This window comes from Nothobranchius furzeri, chromosome 10 (assembly GCF_043380555.1).
Source record: "Nothobranchius furzeri strain GRZ-AD chromosome 10, NfurGRZ-RIMD1, whole genome shotgun sequence".
NCBI classification, from domain to species: domain Eukaryota; kingdom Metazoa; phylum Chordata; class Actinopteri; order Cyprinodontiformes; family Nothobranchiidae; genus Nothobranchius; species Nothobranchius furzeri.
Window position 1 is genome coordinate 72,372,712 of NC_091750.1, and position 20,294 is coordinate 72,393,005.

Genomic DNA, 20,294 nt, shown 5'->3' on the forward strand with positions numbered 1-20,294 from the left:
AGAGCCCGACCCGCTCCATAAAGAACAGGACAAACAAAGAGTTTACAATTAAAATACAAAACAGTTTAATGTACAACAGCTGAAAACCAAGCAGAACGTGAAACAGTGGAGCTGATGGATGACTGACACGTTCCCACACAGAGCTCGCTCACAAGTTCCTGCAGCTTTGGAATGATCTAAAGCATTTTACTGTACAGGCCGTCGGGCGTCGACACGGAAAATTAAATCCCAGCAAAAGAAAAATTCATATCAGCTGTCTGACTGAACTGAAGTCTCTAAAATCCCAGTCGGACACAGGAGCAGCGCCGTAAAAGCAGATTTAAAAGTGTTCTGACTACGTGACGTCGACTCGCTTAAAAGGTGATTTAAAAAAATCAGGAGCCGCTGAAGGATGGGCGAGTCCACCGGGGAGTCACTCAGCTGGGAGGCTCAGATTCTCTCTGGAAGAGGGACGTCTGCTGGCTGGCTTTAAAAACGGCCGTGTGAGTGTGTGAGGTGCTCCGTCAGTGCTTGTTGTTGGTCTCCTCCTGACCCGAACTGGAAATGCCGTTCTGGGGTTGGTTGGAGCCTGAGCCCAGGCCGTACAGCCTCCCACAGTACTTGGCATCATCGATGTTGTCTTCAAAGAAAAGCTGGACAAAAAAAACCCTCATCAGCAACGACAAACTGAAAATCTCCTCTGATTCGAGAGGAAATCAACATTTTTAAGGAATAAATTACAATAAATGTTTAAAATTCTGATCAAATCACGGAAAAATTAAACCTGCCATTTAGGATGTGGTTGCTATGGCAACATCAAACAGAATGGACATTTGTCAGCCTCCAGATAGATGAGCTCTGATAACAACTTGTGATTTTGGGGTGAACAGATACCCTCAGACAAGCCAGCAGGAAAACCAGGATACCTCTTTCATCCTGAAGAACGCCATCCCTGTGAGCAGCGAGTCCGACCCGGCCTGGTGCTGTCGCCCGATCCTCTTCAGCTCCAGCTGGTCCGCCACCTCCTGCAGACCGCCCTGAACAGACCCACAGCCGTCAGACCACGCTGCTGCTGCTGCAGGCGAATGGTTGCAATAATGGAGCGGATCGTACCTTTAAACTCTTGCAGCTCTTCATCAGATACTTGACGTCGTAGATCGCTGGGAAGAACAAGTTGAGGATCTGAAAGAAGTCGTGTTCCTCTTCAGGGAGCCGAGCGTCCGTCAGCAGCTTCACCAGGTAACCGAAGTCGTAGCCACTGTTGGAAATGAGTGTTTAGATATCCAGCTGCTGATGTCACAGGTTGCCCCGCCCCCCAGCACCATGACAACAGACCTGTGGAAGGACAGCCACTTGACGTTTTCACACAGAACCAGGCCCGACGTCATCAGGAGCTCGGCAAAGTAGAGCGTGTCGATTCCCTCCTCTTCGTGCTTCTTGAACTGCAGGCCTGAGTTCTGGAGCAGGTCTATGGAGTCCTGAGAGTACATGTCCTCTCTGCGAGGACAAGAATTTAGAGGATTCAACCTCAAACACATCAGCGCAACATAAGGCCTTTAAGATGGAATTAAATTAGGAAAAAGAACCCGAGTCATTCAGAAAATCTCTTCCAGAGAAACTGATGGTTTTTGTTCTGCATTCAGATGAAGAAACTTTCTAAAATATCTTCTGAAAAGCTTCTCTGAACATTTGCTACCAAACTTTAAAGAGCAAGTCACCCCCAAATCAACTTTTTTTTTCTGATAAACTATATAAACACGTGTCTAATCGTGCTGCAGACACGTGTAGTCAATAGTTTTGCACTTTAGTGCATTTTAGTTAAAATTTTTAGTTTCTGCCTAAAACTGTCAGTGCTGTGTCGTTGTCAGGTAAAATCTCTGCACTGCATTAGAATTTAAATCTGCCATCGCTATTGGCTAAGAGGTACCCTAGAACGTTAGCTGGTACACCATATGTCACAATGTCGTTGTGAGCCTGCGTGTGTGTGTGTGTATTTGTTAGTGCCTCCGCCCTCTTGGTCTGCTAGGCAACAGCATTCGTTGCATTTTTCAAACATGAAGTGGGAGTGGAGTATTACTCTGGTAGGGGGTGACTTGCCCTTTAAATTTAAAAGCATCAACTGATACTTTCATTGTATTTTTACAACAAACCTATGAAACCACTAGGCAGTATTATACTCAAGAAGTTCACCTTCCTTCTTTTTATCTTTGCTTCTTACTGAAACAGGGTTTTAAGCCAAGCACTGGAACAGAAGTTTTTATTATTTTAATTCCTTAAATAAATGGTAATAAACCAGCCTCATGAGCAAAACAACCAGATATTTACTGCAGGAAAGCTGAATGTTGATCATTTTCTGCAGACTGCTGCTCCGATGCATTATGGGTAATACGGCTAAACCTGACATGAGTAAAATGAAGTTTAGCTTTCAGACAGAGCAGCGCTTCACATACGTCAGGTTGAACTTGAAGTTGAACTGCCACGTCGTCATGCCTGGAGGATAATCGCCATCTTCGTTCATGAATGTGAGCCCAAGCTGGATGATCTTCAGGAGGTCCACATTGCACCGAAGCAGCTGGTACTGGTAGTCCACGGTGCTGCGAAACTCACCGATCGGTCGGACCACGACTCCGGGGAATTCTGTGTCCTGAAAATGGAGAGAAATTCTGGACATTAATTCAGAGGATTTGTTACCGTGTCAGGGACTGAAGCTGGCCGGTAAACAGGATTTTTAACTATTAAACACAAGAAAAGTATTTTGTATTTATTCCAATCGTTTTGCTGCTGCTGACTAGATGATCTCACCATAGCGACGTAGTTGTAGCTCTGAATAATCTGTCGGATCTTCCTCATTTCTTCCTCCACATTGCTCGCCCAGACTTCACAGATTATCTGACTGGAGTCTGGCAGAGCGGCTGGCATGTTGGCGGGTCCGCTGGTGCGCTCCAATCCCAACAGTCTTGCAGATGGGGATGGGGCGGGGGGAGGGGGGGCAGTGCCTTAAATAAAAACTAAATAATCTGGAAAAAGATCAGAGATGCTTGAATAGATTTAAACAATAATCACAATAAAAAGGTAATTAATACTGATTAAATCTTACACAGAACAACACAATCAAACCGCTGCTCAACTGTAAAATGATTCTTGTAAAGCTTTTATTTTTACAAACGCAGCGATTGTTCTGTGATTCTTGCACCTGAACAACGTGAGTTTTACTCCGCGAAAAAAAAGCAAAAACTGTTTTCATAGGTTTTGAGTTTGAGTTTTTAGGTGAAAAAAACATTTCCACATATATCTCTCGGGTATGTGTACATCTAATGAATAATCTAGCCCATAATAACACGTTATTTTGATCACTACCCTTGACTGCAACACAGTTTTGTTCGTTTTGCCTCAAACCTCTTTCTACTTTCAGACGAACCTAACTGAGACGCATCACAGGAGTTTGGCTTTGTTGTCAAACTTACTTTTGTTTAAATGTTTTAATTTTTAGTATATTCTTTATCAAAACTCCCACATCCTTTTCTCCTGATAGAAGACCTTATTTAAACTGTACTGCAGGTCCAGGACTAAAACTTGGTTTTAACAGATGCCCTCCGTTGTTGCTGCAGCTCTGCCTTAGCTAACAGCACCGGACGTGATAAACACATAACTGGGGATCTTTAGAAGGATTTGATTAAATCACTCGCGAAAACAAAGTTTTAAAACCTGTTCAAAGTGAAACATAAACAGCCAACGACACCTGGACGGCAGAAACTACGTGAGCACCTAGTTAGCATCAGAGCTAACCCTGGAGCTCTCGCGATGCTAAACACCGCGAGAACGAACAAACCACCAGTCGCTTTGATTTTATTTATTTTCGCGTCTTGTTTAAACTCAGCGTGGCCAAACAAAGCAACACTAACGGCAGGAACACAATAAAGTCCGGATTTACCTGGAATTGCCTGGATGTACCCTGTAGACTAATGCTAATAACGCTTCCTGCTTCGTTTTCTTGCCACTCTCCGCCTCAGCAGTCACAGCGCCACCTGCTGAACCGGATGTTGTTAACACTTCAACTCAGACCAACAGCAGCTGCAAATAGCTCCTACACCAGGGGTCCTCAATTATAATGGTCCGAGGGCCACACACAAAAAACACCCAGAAGCAAGAGAGCTGGGGGGGGGGGGGGGGGGGGGGCGCTGCTGTTTGGATCACTGGCTGTAATGCACATAACACACAAGCTTGCGATATAAAGGACAACACCTGTCCCCCTCCAGCTCGGCTGTGTGACTGCACTAACCTGTCCTGTGTGACCCTCACCATGTAACCCTCATGTCCATGCTGTCTCTGGAGGAGCAGACAGGAAACAAGATCTCCTGTAACTTAAAATGAACCAAAGCTTCCTCCCAGCTTCTCTTTAAGCTGAATTTAACATCCGTTTATCATCATGAAACAAAATAATAAAGTGGAACAAGAACTTATATCTTCTATTTCTCTCTCCTTTTAACTTCTCCATGTCCCTAAATAAGAGAGACAGATGATTACGCTGCAGCCGCCGTCACTCACCCTGCTCCCTCCCCAAGACCGGACCTCCCGACATCAAAGCACTCGGTCTGACTGAGCGCTTCCAGGAGAAACAATAATGAAATTATGAGTTATTCATAAGGAGCGTCCTCCGATCCTCTCTCTTGTGTGAGCAGAAAATCTCCCGCTCTTTCTCAGTCGTTGATCGAGCGAGCGGAGCACGCTGCGCGACAACCCGCTCAGTTAACATAATTTACGGCCCAAATCAATATTTTCTCCAGGAGCCTGATTGCGTGTAAAAAAATCTGTATCTCTCAACAGTCTCATTAACATTGGGATTGCAGTGTTCATCTATTTTCTCATCAGCTCACTTACTGTTACTCTTGACTCCGCTCCGATCAGCGTTCCACAGAGCTCTCTGCCCCGTTCCCCGATCAGATAGTAAAACGGCTTCACTCTCGCCTTTTCCTCAGCATCCGGCAGAGCTAGTTCCATGCAGAGTGTAAACTCTTCTTTCCATGTTTCATGATGATTAGTCCCCTGCAATAAATATTTTTACTGATACTGTATATATATATATATATATATATATATATATATATATATATATATATATATATATATAGTATTGCCAGATTTGTGCCAATACACACCCCTAAAAACACACACAGAACTTAAGCTTCTGAGATATTACCATCACTATCACGACTAAATATTTACGCATCATCACTCGCCTAACCCTCTGCCTCAGATACACAAATAGCAACAAGATGACAAAACATTTAGATTAATATCGGCCCAGTTTTAGTCATCATACCAACATTAAAAATGACCAACATTGGAGCTCCCTCCGTCTCCTACACATCTTTGGGGGGCAGATCTGTGGCCCCTCACACTCTCTATTGGACGCTCCTATAGAGAAACCTTACATAAACAAGCGTGTGTACACACACAGGTGCTCACATGGTGCTCTCAAAAGTATGGGCTTGGGCACGTTAAACACATGTCTTAAGACTATGGTGGGCACTTAATGCACTGTGATTTATTATTGTGTGATTGTTCAGTTAAACAATGTTGATTATTTATTTCTTCATCAAGTTGATGCAGTGATAGCTTGATCTTGTTGTATTGTTGTTGTGTCCCATTCTTTTGTTTGCTTTTTTTTCTTGTTTCTTTCTGCAGGTCTGGAAGCAGATTCTTGTTCATTATTGTTTATTTTTGTGGAACACCCCCCCCCCCCCCATCTTTTGTCGCTTCCTTTCTCTTTCACCTCTGACTCCGTGTCTGGTCGGAATTACAAAGCATTCAACAACAATAACCATAAAGTTTTAAGTATCAGGCGTGACATTAAAAGCAAACGCTTTGATGCTCCACCTGAGAGTAAATCTGTAAGGCTTGTCTCCAGCATTCAGACATCAATTCTGTTTGCTCCACAGCCAGACAGGACACACACACACACACACACAAAACAAAGACTAACATTGGCCGATTCCGATGCAGATGTAACGTCACAAAATGGACTGATTTTAAAGATCCCACAGGTCATATGCAGCCAGAGCAAATAACCCTGGCTACTACATGTTCTGCTGTATCTTGTCAGGAGTCTGTGAGTCTGCACAACTCAGCATTTTAATCAGATGACTTCATCAGCTGAGCGCAGCTTCATCAGATAATAAAGATGAACAGTAGCATTCCTTTCCCCTAGGTTCCTTCACAACAGAACTGTTTTAGATAAATCTTTATTCCCAGAAGAAAGAATATTTCATAATTAAAGTAATAATTTTATAATTCAAAATAATCATTGATGAAAGAAGATTTTATGATCATTACATATTGCCATGTATAATTAGGCAATGAAATGTTCAGGAGTCTGTATTCAATGATGGTTTAGTATGTTTACTAGATGAGGTTATCACCATCTGCTCATTACGCCAGACAAGAAGTAAGGCTAAGATAAGAATGCATGACACATAACTAACCTTGTCCCTAGACTCAGAGACTCTGCATCTCAGAGCGTGTGTTTCTGGAGCCCCCTTCAGACAGGCCATGAAAAATGGAAATGTTCGGGACTCTGTCCGTAAGACCTTTGTGTCTGAATACAAACATCCGGATAACGTGTTCCATAATTAAACCGGACGAAGCCCCTAGTAACAGGACCGGACTTGTCACGGACAGGGTGGCTGCTTCAGACTGGTGAGGTCGAGTTCGGGACAGGGAGGAGGGGGAGGGGACCGGGGGACGCTGTGCGCACCTAGTTAGCTCGCTCCTGTAGCATGCGGCGAACCATGGCAGCTCGGCTCCTACGGTACCGTCTCCTAGACGCGCGACGGAGCGCTTCACACCGCTTCCGTGATTCCTTTATTAACCATTGAGCTTCATCATCCAGGTCTCTTATGCATCTTCGTGTGCGCAGAGTTATGCTTAACAGTGAGAGTAATTCTATCTCTTCGTAGGCCATGTTTGACTGAATAGCTTTGTTTGGGTAAATGACGCATGTACGCCCACCGCACTATGTTTACGCAATATCCGGGTATAACCTTCCCACCCCCTCCCCCTCAGACATCTGGAACTTTTCCTTGCTGTGTGAAGGCAGCCGAAAGGACAAGTTCAGGTACAAAAGTGGTGTCTGAAAATACAGTTCTGGTTAAAAACTGGACTGAATTGTCCACACATATTCCAGAATGTCAATCTGAAAAGGGCTTGTGATTCTTGGTAAGTTTGGTAATAGATTACAGCGGGTATATAAACCAGCCGCTCTGCTTTTTCGGCAGTCGGGAGAGAAAGCTGGAGACTGGCCATCTCTTAGCAGATCTCTAGCTCAGAAAGATTTTGACACGCTGTCAAAACCTTAAAGCTTTTTGCACCTGCGAAGCTGAACAACAAGATAGTTTTCCTGCAGAACAAAGCCGACTCAAACTACTTCAGAGTTCATTTTAAGACGCTTGGTTCCATTCATCTATGGTTGTGACCCGGAGGCATCTGAGGACTGATTTGGTCGCATCGAGGTTTCTCTACAAGCCAGGTGCAGTGGGGTCGTCGGCTCCTAGACATCTCGGATCCAATTGGGGTCTCCAAATGGGTGCGGTAGACACAACGAGATAGTGTCTGCATGTGGTTCTGATAATAGCAACTTTATAGTTTAGATGCAAACCAAATTCTTTTATCCAGAACGCACCTCTCTGAAGATACGGAGATTCTGATTCATCATCTCATATTCACATATAGTTTTCAGACACCCATCTTTTAGTTCCATCCACTCACAGGATAATAGTTTAAACCATTTGTCAAGTCTTGTTTGGAAAATAAATTCTTATTTGTTTGCAAACACTGACTGGTTCTTGAATCATAGGTGAAGTGTGAACGATCCCTTAATAATTAAAAGAATCCTAGAACCTTCTAATAAATCATCCTAAGACCAAGCAAGGCGATATTCTATAATTAATAGAGTGTTACAGCTATCGGTCACAAGTAATGAGAATAGAAATAAATAGCCTTTAAAGCAATTTATTTAGCCCACATTATTCTACTATTTTCCATTACATAAATATATCGTACATGTTGCCTTCTGTTATAATTTTGGCTTCATTTCATCTCTGTATTTTTATTTTTTACTACTAATACACTTATTTATAAAAGGCAAATATAAGTATCCTGTCTTGATCCTATCAAACAGATGATCAACAGAAATAAATGGAAACATTACTATTTTTAAAGAAACGTGTCGTTTTTATCGTTAATCTCTAGGAACATCCATCAAAATGTTGAAAATAAATCAAGTGATGCCCAGGTGTTGAAAAATATCGGTGGCTTCGTAACATAACTAGAAAAAATCAGGTCTAAAATACGTGGGAGTGGGTCTACGTCTATAGGAGACAGCATATTAGACGCCATGTTTCCTTCTATGGGAGCCCATGAGGACAAAACACATTTACTGATTTGTAACAAACAGTTACAAAACTTTTGCCATTCATGAACGTTGTTTTACACGTTTACCTCTTCAGTCGCCAGTGATGAGAGGGAGTCTGATGTGTGTCATTTTGCTGGAGTTTGCACTTCCAGGGATTTTTGACCCTAATAGCCATCCGTTGTTAAGGTCTTACTCAAACACAAAATATCGATTGCGTGCAATGATTTAAGTATGTAAATAAATATAAAGGCTGTTCTAGGTTTGTTTTAATTGCTTGTACATATGAGAACAGTCCTTTGTCTCTGTCTAACAATTTTATCTTGTTTTGATCGTGTATGATTTTATCGTACCTGTTTTTCTTTGATGTAAAGCTAACTATGTTTCTGTAGCTGCTGCCTCGTGGCCAGATCGTCTCAATCCACTCATCTGGTTAAATAAAATAAAATGTACCACCCCCTACCGCCAGGAAAAATACACACAGTCACTTTAACAGCCAATCATTAAGGTGTTTTTATGATGCAACTTTCTACTTCTATCACATTTACTCATTATTTTCCTTTTCTTTTACAATGACAGGAAATCTCTTGTTCTTAGTGTTAAACTCTGAATGTTTCATGTTGTAAAAACCAACAGAATGAAACCAGTTCTGAGTCACAGGAAATGAAATTATGTTTTAACTGAAACTGTTGAACAGATTTGTTTTTACCTCATGAAAGTGTTTCAGAATAAAAAAAAAACATTTGAACAGAAGAACAGCCGTTCTTATCCTAGTCAGAGAGCTGAAAGGTCCATGTCCAGATACAGACCCAGACCCAGACCCAGGTGCAGTTTTTTTTAACAACCATCAACTGTTCTGTCAAGAAAACAAAAAAATGGAACACCGACAGGAACCGGATTCTCTTTTCAGATGTGAAAATTGTTTTAACACAGAAAAGAAAAAAAAAACACCTTTGTTGTTTTTATGAATGTTTTAAAGATGTGGCAGGTCTTTGCTAGGAGAGCTTGACTCCAGTTGTCATGGCAACAGCAGAGGTAGTAGGGGAGATCACCTGGTCACTGCTCCGAGAATTCTGCTCTCCTCTGGATGTGGGATATCTCCAGAATGGGCATGAGGAGCTGGAAAGCATCCTGGGTATAAGAGGCACTGTTGGAAGCCTGTGTGAGTATTATCGACACCAGTTAGCATCAGGCACACTTTTCTGAAATACACACTGAAATGTTAATGAAGCAACTGGTTAGCAAACAAACAAACAAACAAACAAATCAGTGAATTTATTACCAAGATTTAAACACAAACGTGACACAAACCTCGAGAAAGACTCCGGTGATCAGCGGGTTCAGGACGTCCCCCTTCTGACTGGACTGTAAAACAGAACCTTCAGGTCAAATATAGGTTTATGCACCAACGCGTGAAAACAGAAAAAACACAACGGAGTTTAATCACGGCACAAAGTAAACCAGGACAGAGAAGTGGGACAGAAATGATGAAAAATCACCAGAATGCAGAAATCTACCTAAACCTAATCCTAACTCTGAGTTAAATAATCCCAGTAACTCTGGTTTAACAGCAACAGCTGTAGTTTTGGTTTTAAACCAAAGAGACAAAAAAACACAATGTTAACAAGCAAACTGCTGCATGAGGGTGTTTACTGAATTATAGAAAAATAAATAAATAATTAGATTAGTCCTAGAAGAGATTTTTTTTCACCTGCTGCCTTTAGCTCCTGAGTTTCTACTCGTGTTTAGAAACTATGGAGTTATAGGTGTTTGGGGTGTAAAGGATGGGTCGTTTACATCTTACTTTATGAACCATAAAAGGTGAGATTCCATAGAAATATGAAATATCAATCTGATGGATCTTTGACTATTTTAACCAGAAGATCAGAACTTTTTATTGCAGGGATTAAGCGACACTTCGTATTAACTCCAAGGAAAGAGAGAGTCAGGTTTAAAATAGTTAAGAAATGTATTTCTACACAGTTTAAACAAAACTAGCTTAGACACTCTGTGTACTGGTGGACTAAGGTGGAGTGAGACGTGATGAATAATGATGGTGTGTGTGTGGAGTGTTATTCAGAACCAGCGGATCCGGAGAAGCACTTAGTTCTGAGTGGGAGTGAATGTTTCGTTCTAAACTTTAGTAGGAGATTTATAACACACATGAAACGCCATCTGTCGGTCTACGTACCCCAGGGGAAGCCTCTGATCAGATCCAGAATGCCGAGGTCCTCAAGGACCCTCTTTGGAACCGAAGCCAGTAGAAAAGCAGCGGTGCCGACCAAACTAGTAGGGATGAGCGAGTACACCACTATCTGTATCTGTTCAACCATCTAAATGATCTGTTTCTGTATCTGTACACGGAGTGGGCGTGGCCTAACCCGGAAGTGGGTGTAGTTTAACCGGAAGTGGGTGTGGTTTACATCAATACGTTATTTTAAGTCTGATCAGAAGTTGCTATGTGTATTGTTTATTTGAAAACTATTTACAGAGCAGCCTCAGAGTTGAGATTAAATTATTTTGATCACAATGGTAAAGGAACTATTACAGAATAAGTTTTTCAATAAAATCAGAACATTAATATTTAAGTGCATGAATTAAGAGAGAGAGAGAAGAAAAGATCTTTTCTATAGCGCCTCTCAAGATAAAAATCATGGGGCGCTTCACAAAAACAAAACATGTAAAATAGAAAAAATAATTTAGAAAATGATTAAAATATATTTAAAATTAGCAAAAATAGACAGTTGTGATTAAAAATGTAAAGAAAGAGAGAGAGTGAATAGGAAAGAGGGAGTTGATCCTCCTCAGGAAGAGGAGAGAGAGAGGGGGGAAAAGGAACCCCGACTGGAGCGGAGGCAGTGACCGACGCAGCACGAGCCGTTTTCAGCTCTGTCTTGTCAAATGCACCACGTACGTTACGAAAAAAATAACTTTAAAGTAACTTTAAAAAGAAGCAAACTGAAGAAAACATAGGGAGCACTGAAGAAACGTGAACAGTGAAGCAAGCACAGAGAGATCTGTTACTGTCTGTGTGTGCGTGGATGAACCGGACACGGACTGAGCTGAGTTCCCGGCTGCAGTTTGATGTGTAGGGAGGGGCGGGCTCGCTATTTTACTGGCCAATCACCGAGCGTGAAGACAGTCAGTTACCCAATGAGGATTTTCCTTCAGCACGATTACAGATATTTACCAGTTTTACTCGTTCCATGCTCGTACTCGTCAAAAATGCTTTATCCGTACCAGATACTAGTCTGAAACGAGTGTCCGGCTCATCCCTACAAACTAGTCTTGGAATGCTTCCAGGTCACGACAGGTTATCACTGGCGTCTCCGAGACCCTGAAGGGGTCGTGAGGTTCAGCTTTTATTCTGAAGGAACCGTTGCGGTCAGGTGTAACGTGCAACAGATCTTATCCAGCTTGTGTGAGGTTCTTTATGGCTGAAGAGGAAGTGCGGATGGCCGGTCCGAGACTTCTCTAGAACGCTTTGAACTAAAGAAAAGGTGGTGTGGAATAGTTTTTATAATTGTCTTATTTTGGTTTACTGGCAAATTAGAATTTGACAATCTTAGGTGTGTTCTTGCTGTGTCGTATCTCTAATTCCATGCTGTAGTTCTTTTTTAAAACACAGAGCAGTTTTGCTTACCTGTTTTCCCGCTACGTTTCGTTTGCAGCTGCAGGCTTCCTCAGGCTGACGCTGATGGTGGCGTCACTTCCTTCTCCGTTTATCTGCGGGCAGCAGAAGACGTTGTCGCCCTCTGCTGCCCGCTCTCCCCTCTCCCATGATGCAGTCCCATGTGCGACCCAACGTGTAAACTCCATCGTCCCTGTTCATGGCCCCACATCCACGTCTCCTTATCTCGATAGCTTCTTTTATCCATCTTGTGTATTTTTGTTGTTCGGTGTTTATGATCCGTGTGTTGTCCCAGTCCATTATATGGTTTTCTCCTATGCAGTGATCTGTTACGGCTGACTTCTTTATTGTACTTTCTGCTTCTTCTTTTGCTGCTCTTGTGTGTTTTCTACTCGCCTCTTTCTCGCACTCCTTTCTATGTTCTATTGTTCGTGTGTTGAGTTGGCGTCCGGTTTCTCCTACGTATATTTTATTGCAGAGTTTGCATGGGAAAGGGGAGAGCGGGCAGCAGAGGGCGACAACGTCCTCTGCTGCCCGCGGATAAACGAAGAAGGAAGTGACGCCACCATCAGCGTCAGCCTGAGGAAGTTTGCAGCCGCAAACGAAACGTAGCGGGAAAACAGGTAAACAAAACTGCTCTGTGTTTTAAAAAAGAACTACAGCATGGAATCAGGATTTGACATGCAAAAGAGGGTTTATACAAACACCGCAGATAACCACGCCTTGCGCCAGAAACGAAGGTTCTGATTGGATCAGACAAAAGGACATGTGTCGTGTGACTTTAACATTATGTGTCATTAGTGTCTAGTGCAAATGTCCAGGATTATAATTACTTGTAAAATACTACTGATCACAGAATTATAATATCAAGTAATAACATTGTCATTTCACAGATTGATTGAACATTGGGCTCACATTATTATTGGTAATTAACAAAGTTGTTTATTATGTATTTATCAAAATAGTTCTTCGTCTTCGCTGTAACAGAGGTGAAGCAGTTCAGATGAGCAGAGTGCATGAAAGACCTTGGCCACTATCTCATGTAGATTAGCCTGTCAGAGACTTTAGGTCTCTGCTCGAGCAGACGCAGCAGATCATGACGTTTAGGTCATAAACAGGACATTCATGACGCTACAGGGTCAAATACTGAAATCTCACACCAAATGTTGCGAGAACTGATCCCTGCGGGACTCCAAAATCATAAATCCCACAGAAACAATAATGTAAGTAAAACCTATTCTTCTTTAGATTTGCACACACACACACACACACACACACACACACACACACACACACACACACACACACACACACACACACACACACACACACACACACACACACACACACACACACACACACACAGCTGTAGTTTACAAACAGAATGATGACAATAATTCACCAAATGCTGACGTAAGACTTTCGAAGACAACCAGCCCACTTACCCCTGCTGTGGTCAAACAGGAAGTGAATTTCTTAGAAAGCTGTGAGATTTCTTTACACAGGACAACGGTTAATCTGAGGACAGAAAGGAGAAAAGCTGAGTTTCTGCACTAAAGTTGTGCTCAGGTGTAGGAACAGGAAGTCTTTGTAGTTCCTCACTGTGACAAGATGCTGGCCTCGACACAGCTGCTGGAGGTCAGGATAATCTCAGCCAGTTTGTGGAAAAGCTCGATGGACCGCGCTGTCAGCTCAGCCAGACTCCTGATGGCTGCAGCATGAACCTCCTAACCAGTTAAAACACACTTTTTATTCCTTTATTTACACATTTATACCGTAAATCCTCTAATACAGGCCCGGACCTGTATTTGACTCAAGCTCACCAAGCTCCAGGCCTTTATTGGAAGGAGGACCAGTATTAGAGGCAGGCCTCAATTTCTATTTGAGCAAAATGAACTAATGGTTCGCTGGAGTTTTTGACAATTAAAATTGCGCCCACATTTTCAAAGTTAAACACATTTCTTTTAACAACGGTGGTTTCTGCTTCAGCCCTCCCCCCCCCCCCCTCCCCTTGCGCAGCGGCCGCAAACTCACTGATGCACCTGCAGCCTCTCGGAGTTCCTGCTGCTCTAAACATTAAAATAATTATTTCATTTTCTGTTCCTCACTTCTGATTACCTTCAATGGTGTCTGTTTGTTGCAACCACCAGGTACAAAAACTAACTTGTTGTTATTTGACTATTTTTCTGTCCTGCCTGTCTATTATCTTCCTGCATCTCCTCTCAGTCCTAAAGAGAAACTGCTACCTGGGTTCATATATATTCACCTCATGAGTTACCTTTGAACTGCAGTTCTAAAAGATCCACCGACCGCAAAAACAGCGGAGTGTGCGCTGCTCGCCGGCTGCATCAGTGATCGGTGCGTCACCGGAGGACAAGGTAATGTGCCCCGCTCCACAGCAGCGAAACACATCAGGCGCAAATAAAAGACAGAAAACATGAAAGGAAATGAGCCGACATGAATGATCGCGTGTCAGTACCGACGCTCTGGCACAGCGCCCCCCCCCCCCCCCCCCCCACCAGGCTGCTGTCTTTTCCGTGGACTGCATCTTGCCGGTCATTATCACGTGACAGTGACTAGTCGATGACAGGCATAAAAAGTCACTATAGAGCGGTAAAGTCGACTAGTGACTAGTTCATACAACCCCTGCTACTGCTCCCCAGAGTGTTCTGCAGCATAATCAGCACGTTCTCTTTGAACTTGATATCAAATTTTCACCTCCTCTTCGTCTCCGCACGGTTAAAGTTACCCTCGCAGTCTATCACTGGCAAATCAAAAGTGAGACAATGACACAACCGCCCCCCGTACTTGCTTGTTACCACATTCCACCCGGCCACAATAAAAATACAGGCCATTATTCACCTCCGCCGACTCCGACACCGGCCAAAATATGAAACCCGGCCATTAATTGAATACAGACCAATATTAGAGGATTTACGGTAACCTAAAAACATAACAGACTTTAGAAATGTCTCCTACATTTCCTTCATGGTATCCTAGCAGCTTCCTGACCGCAGAGCTTTGCAACGTTTAGTGTAAAACTGTAAAGAAGGTAAACGGAAACGTCTCGACTCTTTCCTGATTCTTTACGTGTCACTTTCACTTATTCTGGAATAAAGATAGTTTAATAAGCAGCTGAAGTCAGAAAGAGTCTGAACAGATCTCCAGCAGATCTAGAAAAGAGTTGGTCAAAACTTCAAAGCCTCCTGGGAAGCTGCTAGGTTGGAAAACAGACAGAAACTAAACCAGGATGGGTTTATTTCTGTGGCATGAGTCCGCCTTACCTCTGCAGAGTGGCGCAGCGTTTCCTCCTCGTCACCCTCTTTGTTCAGGGGTTTGTTCATGTCACTGACTGTGCTGCAGATGTTCTTACAGGCCTGTCGGAGAACACAAACTTCACTTTTCTTGATTACATTTGAAACCCAACTGAAACAGCAAACTCATTCTGGTTTTAGATCAGGTCACAGGAAGGTAACGGGAGCCATCTTGGATGTGAGCGATGCGTTGAGACAAAGGAAGGAAATGCTTCTCCGTGCACATCAGACTTGATCAGTTTTGTGAACGCAGCACTTAAACCCAACATGAATAAAACCAGATGAATGTTCTCTAGAAACCACCCCCAGATCTCCGATGAGACCAGCAGAACCAGCATCAGAACACCAGTCGACAGGATGTCTGCCTTATTTAGGTCTGAGGAGAAAACGGCACTGCTTTATTTTTATCTGGGTGAACTCGTCTCCCGTTTGTGCTCCTTTTAAATGACATCATCATCATCACCAACGCTCTGACTTTGCACCCTGCCGGACGGATCACCTGATGCTTGCCTCCTCTGAGCTCTTTGCTTATGCTGAATGACCTCCATCTTGGTTTTTTTGTTGGTGTAAATTTGTACTTTTTAGTTTGTAACTGTTATTTGTGTTTCTCGACCTGCTTCCCAAAGGAGAAGAAAGGTTTTTTTATGTAGATCCTTTAAAGATAAAACTCCAACATGATTAAACTATCTCCATTTGGACCCAGACAAGCGCCGGCGTTCTGCTCCAGGACCGGGAAACTCGTACCGTGCTGAGTTTGTCGGCCGTGGCGGACACATGAAGACCCTCCAGGAGTTCCGTTAGCTCCTTCTCAAACTCTGCTCCTCCGTCATCTGAGATTCAAAAACACACAACAGTTTAGTTTAGTGATGTCTGAGGTGATGATGTCATCCTGCTTCTGCAGCCGTTTCACCTTCAGTCTCCTCCTCTTCCTCCTCATCAAACTCCACCATGGAGAAGGAGTCCTTGATTTGGTCCAGCTCCTCCCTGAGCTGGACCAGCTGGTCTCCGGACAGAGTCGTCAGCACCGACTTCACCTAAACACACACGCACGCACACACGCACACACACACACACGCACGCACGCACACACACACACACACACACACACACACACACACACGCACACACACACACACACACACACACACACAGACACACACACACACACACACACACACACACGCACACACACACACACACACACACACACAGACACACACACACACACACACACACACACACACACACACGGTCTGAGCTGAAGCTACCTGAGTTTACTGATGCGGAAGTCGTTTATAGATGATTGACTGAAGCTCCACCTTTGATTCGCTCTCCCTGGACAGGATCTCCAGAGCTTCCAGGTGCGACAGACCCTGAAATTCATCAAACAACATCCCATAATGAGCTACCGCTTTCTTCTCAGGGTCTGATGACTCCGCCCCTGCTGTCTGAAGCTCCTCTCGCTCCTTTGCTTCCCGCAGCACCTGAGGAACACAGAGAGAGAACAAAAACCTTCACTTATCCCAGGTTGGGTCCAGAAGGGAAACAGACATCCCTCGACTCAGAAGCATCACAGGATATGACCCAGGCTCTACCCCGGGTCCTGGAAAACCTCCAGAGGATGGAGACGTCCTGGTCAGCTGCATGCACCACCTCAGCAGCTCAGCTGCTTGGATCCAGGATAACATCCGTGATTTAACTCTCATAACTACAGGTGGTAACTCAGGGGTAAGGGAGCCAAATTTAAGACTTTTTAAGACCTTCTTTAAGATCATTGTGACCAAATTTAAGCAATTTTTTTAAAATTAAATTTAAGCTATAATTTCCAGCTATTGCTGGAACCGGTGCTAACCACGTCGCCAACGTGGGATTAGCCATCCAAGCTCCCACTAGCTTAACCAGCTAATGTGCGCATCTAAAAATAGCCCCCTTTCACAACCAACTGAATGTTTACGGTTCCACTTACGGCAACATCGTACACAAAAATGTTGAACACTAACTAGAAATTTACAAAAATTTTATAGAAATAAAATAATCTTGTTTATTGGGTCTTTGGTCATTTAAGACATTTGGAAAATGTATTTAAGGATTATTTGTCATTTTTAAGGATTTTTAAGGCCTTAAATTTGGAAAAGCTAATTTAAGACGTTTTAAGACGTTTTAAGGACCCGCGGATACCCTGCAACTGGAATGTTACGATCCAGAAGCAGGACCTCAGACGTAGAGATGAATCTCGTCCTAGCTGTGAGCGACACCGTTTCTGCTGAAGGGAGCCTGAAGAACAGAACCAGAATCTACAAAAAGCAGAGATGAGAGGTTCCCAAACCAGAAGCCCTCCTCTCTCTGAGTGCACCTAGCGATCCGGTCCACGAAGACCAGAGACAGCCTGGATGGTGTAAGACGGTCCTTACATGATCCCATCAGATCCACGGTTTAAACTGGACCCACCTGGGATAGAGTGGCATTCCGGTTCATCAGACCTTTGGTCTTCTTAAAGCCAGGATCACCTTCTGCTATCATGTCCATCGTCTTCTTCCCGATGAACTCCAGAGCATCCAGACCTCCACTGACCACCGTCTTCCCCTGTGAACGCTATCTTTTAGTGTTGTTTGGTTTGGAAGCTGCCTGGAACGTCAGCACCGCTAAACATCCACTTACCGTGTTCTGGACCACGCTGGTGAGAGACGACAGCATCCCCATCGCACTTCCCACCGGTGACGATCCGTCGCTCTCAGCTTGCTTCTCATCACCGGCCTCACCTGCAGAAGAAGAGCCTTTAGAGCGAGTGACTTTTGGTTTGTCTGGAGCTCACAACGTCGCTCACCCTGCTGCCTCTCCTCTTCCGCCTGAGCCGACAGTTCGGTCGGACTCGGGATCCCCAGAGTCGTCTCGGCTTTCTCTATCACCTGAGTGAGGCCTTGTCCTGGACACACAGGGTCAGGCTGATCAAACCAACACCATCATGTCGCTGTTCGTTACCAAGGTGATGATTTCTGTCAACAGCAGCCGGACACTCACCCACAGTGGCCACAGTGGCTGTTGCTGTGGTCAGAATGGATTTGCCCCAGCTGCCCCAGTATCCCCACCCCCCCTGAGAGATCGTCGCCGGGCTACACGTCTGTCCGAGAAAGGGAAACAAAAAACAAACACTGAGACCAGGAGTCAGGTGCGTGTCTACAGTTTATTCGTTTAAAAGTGACTCAGCTAAGAATAATCCTGAGAGATTATTTTTACTTCCTACATCAGCAGAGGAGCCTCGATCTTCTCTGCATTAGAGCAGCATTAACTCCAGCCTCAGTACATCTCCTTAAGGTGGTCAAAAACTGCCCAGAGCACCAGGAACTCACCAAACAATCAGTGGATTGAGGATATTTAGGGCAAATATTTGTAGTTACAGATTTGGTTTATCACAAAGACAAGAAAGCTCAAAGATCCAAACCAGTTGTTATGGAAAAACACATTTTATATTTTTGCTGCATTTTGGTGTTTTTACATGTCATAAATGCATAATGAAACCTTTCTTTACATTTTCTGTAAATAAAAGCACCTGGATGACTGAAAGGGTTAAGCTGTGGGAAAAGAGAATAAACCAGCAGACGTGTTGAATGTTTCAGGTCTCTGCTCACAGAATCACTTTACCTGAAATATCTAAACGTGAGTCTGAACCAGTTAGTCTGAATGATGGGATTCTGATATAAAGCACATAACGATCCTCTTCACACTCTAAACTAACCGGCTCAACTGCAGTGGGCATTCTGAATGCACATAATGTTCTAGTTCCACCACAGTTCTTCAATCTTCCTCATTGTTGGGACTCCACGCTGTGGTCGTTTGCCCTGATATGATTTATAAGATAATCTCTTACTCCCTTGTGTGTGTGCGTTGTGGGGCAATGAAAGCTTCTACCTCCGCTGGCTTCTCCTCTGCTTCAGCCCTGGCCTCCGGGCTCCTCCTGGCTTTCCTGGTCGGGGCCAGGTGTGTGGACAAGGAGGTGCTGTCAGCTGATGGAGAAGCATCCTGCGTTGCTGCAGCAGAAGCTTCGCTGTCTGACATCTCAGCAGGTGTCTCAGCAGCAGCAGTGCATACCTGCAGAACAGCAGAACCACTGTTTACCTGCAAGCTTCTGAACGCATGAAGCTCTCGTGCAACAAGTAGGACCACAAATGCTCGTATCCACTCGTTTGTGTAAGCTACGCATCAGGATCATGCAAACAGTCTCCTCTGCTGCTGTTTGGTTTCCTGGACTCCAAAAATGGGGCAACAAGGGTCAAACTTTAGCATTGTTGCATTTTCATAACACCCACGTGTCTGAATAAACCAGTAGAATACTTTGTTACGAAGCGAAGGGAAACACTGACTTTTTACTTGTTAATCACGTATTTAATCAACTAGATAATGACGCGTTCATGAACCTTCCACCACCAAGACATTGTATTTAACATGAGCCTTTAATAGTTATATTGGTAAATAGAATTATGAACAACCGAAATAAGGCAGGAATGAAACTGATGGGCATAAACTCACCTTTTCTTCTGCTCAGCTGGTTGTTGTTTGCAGCAGAAAGCCTGTTTTCCTTCGCGGGTTTATTTCTTGTAGTTTAAACTCGTACTTTAGCGTTGGGGGGTCTAACGTTTCCGATATGACGCTCGGGGATTCGGGTTTTCTTGTTGCTGTCCGAGCAGATTAGCCACGTCACAGTTTGTTTTCAAAGGTTACGGCTAGCTGTTAGCCTCTTAGCTAGCGAATGTAGGGCAAGTCATTCTCACATTTAATCAAAACCCCCAAAACGATTCAAACTAAAATATAAAGATAGATGTGTTACTAGCAGAAATTTAATTTAAGACCATCCAAAATGACAACCGTATAATTAGGAATTAAGACTGAGTTTACTCAGAAGGCTCAAAACTATTCGGTGGTTGTTTTAACATTTATTAGACGAACTGGAAATGTATATCAGATATGT

The 20,294-nt window shown here is 43.6% G+C and overlaps 2 protein-coding genes across 2 annotated transcripts; both read right to left on the reverse strand.

Moving 5' to 3' along the window:
- Positions 1–41: 41 nt before the first annotated feature.
- cnot8 (CCR4-NOT transcription complex, subunit 8) lies at positions 42–4,009 on the reverse strand. The gene is made up of 7 exons (XM_015961864.3): positions 3,911–4,009; positions 2,782–2,996; positions 2,430–2,623; positions 1,315–1,476; positions 1,093–1,237; positions 906–1,016; positions 42–632 (listed from the first exon to the last, which is right to left on the reverse strand). Exons 2-7 carry the CDS (start codon positions 2,896–2,898, stop codon positions 504–506), a joined length of 858 nt encoding a protein of 285 aa, XP_015817350.1. The 5' UTR covers positions 2,899–2,996; positions 3,911–4,009; the 3' UTR covers positions 42–503.
- Positions 4,010–8,874: 4,865 nt separating this feature from the next.
- Positions 8,875–20,036, reverse strand: fam114a2 (family with sequence similarity 114 member A2). The gene is made up of 14 exons (XM_015961867.3): positions 19,856–20,036; positions 19,238–19,417; positions 18,350–18,449; positions 18,156–18,254; positions 17,990–18,090; positions 17,780–17,914; positions 16,651–16,815; positions 16,242–16,365; positions 16,076–16,161; positions 15,302–15,394; positions 13,620–13,744; positions 13,463–13,535; positions 9,698–9,751; positions 8,875–9,544 (listed from the first exon to the last, which is right to left on the reverse strand). The coding sequence occupies exons 2-14, from the start codon at positions 19,382–19,384 to the stop codon at positions 9,443–9,445; spliced, it is 1,404 nt and encodes a 467-aa protein (XP_015817353.1). The 5' UTR covers positions 19,385–19,417; positions 19,856–20,036; the 3' UTR covers positions 8,875–9,442.
- Between the last annotated feature and the right edge of the window lie 258 nt (positions 20,037–20,294).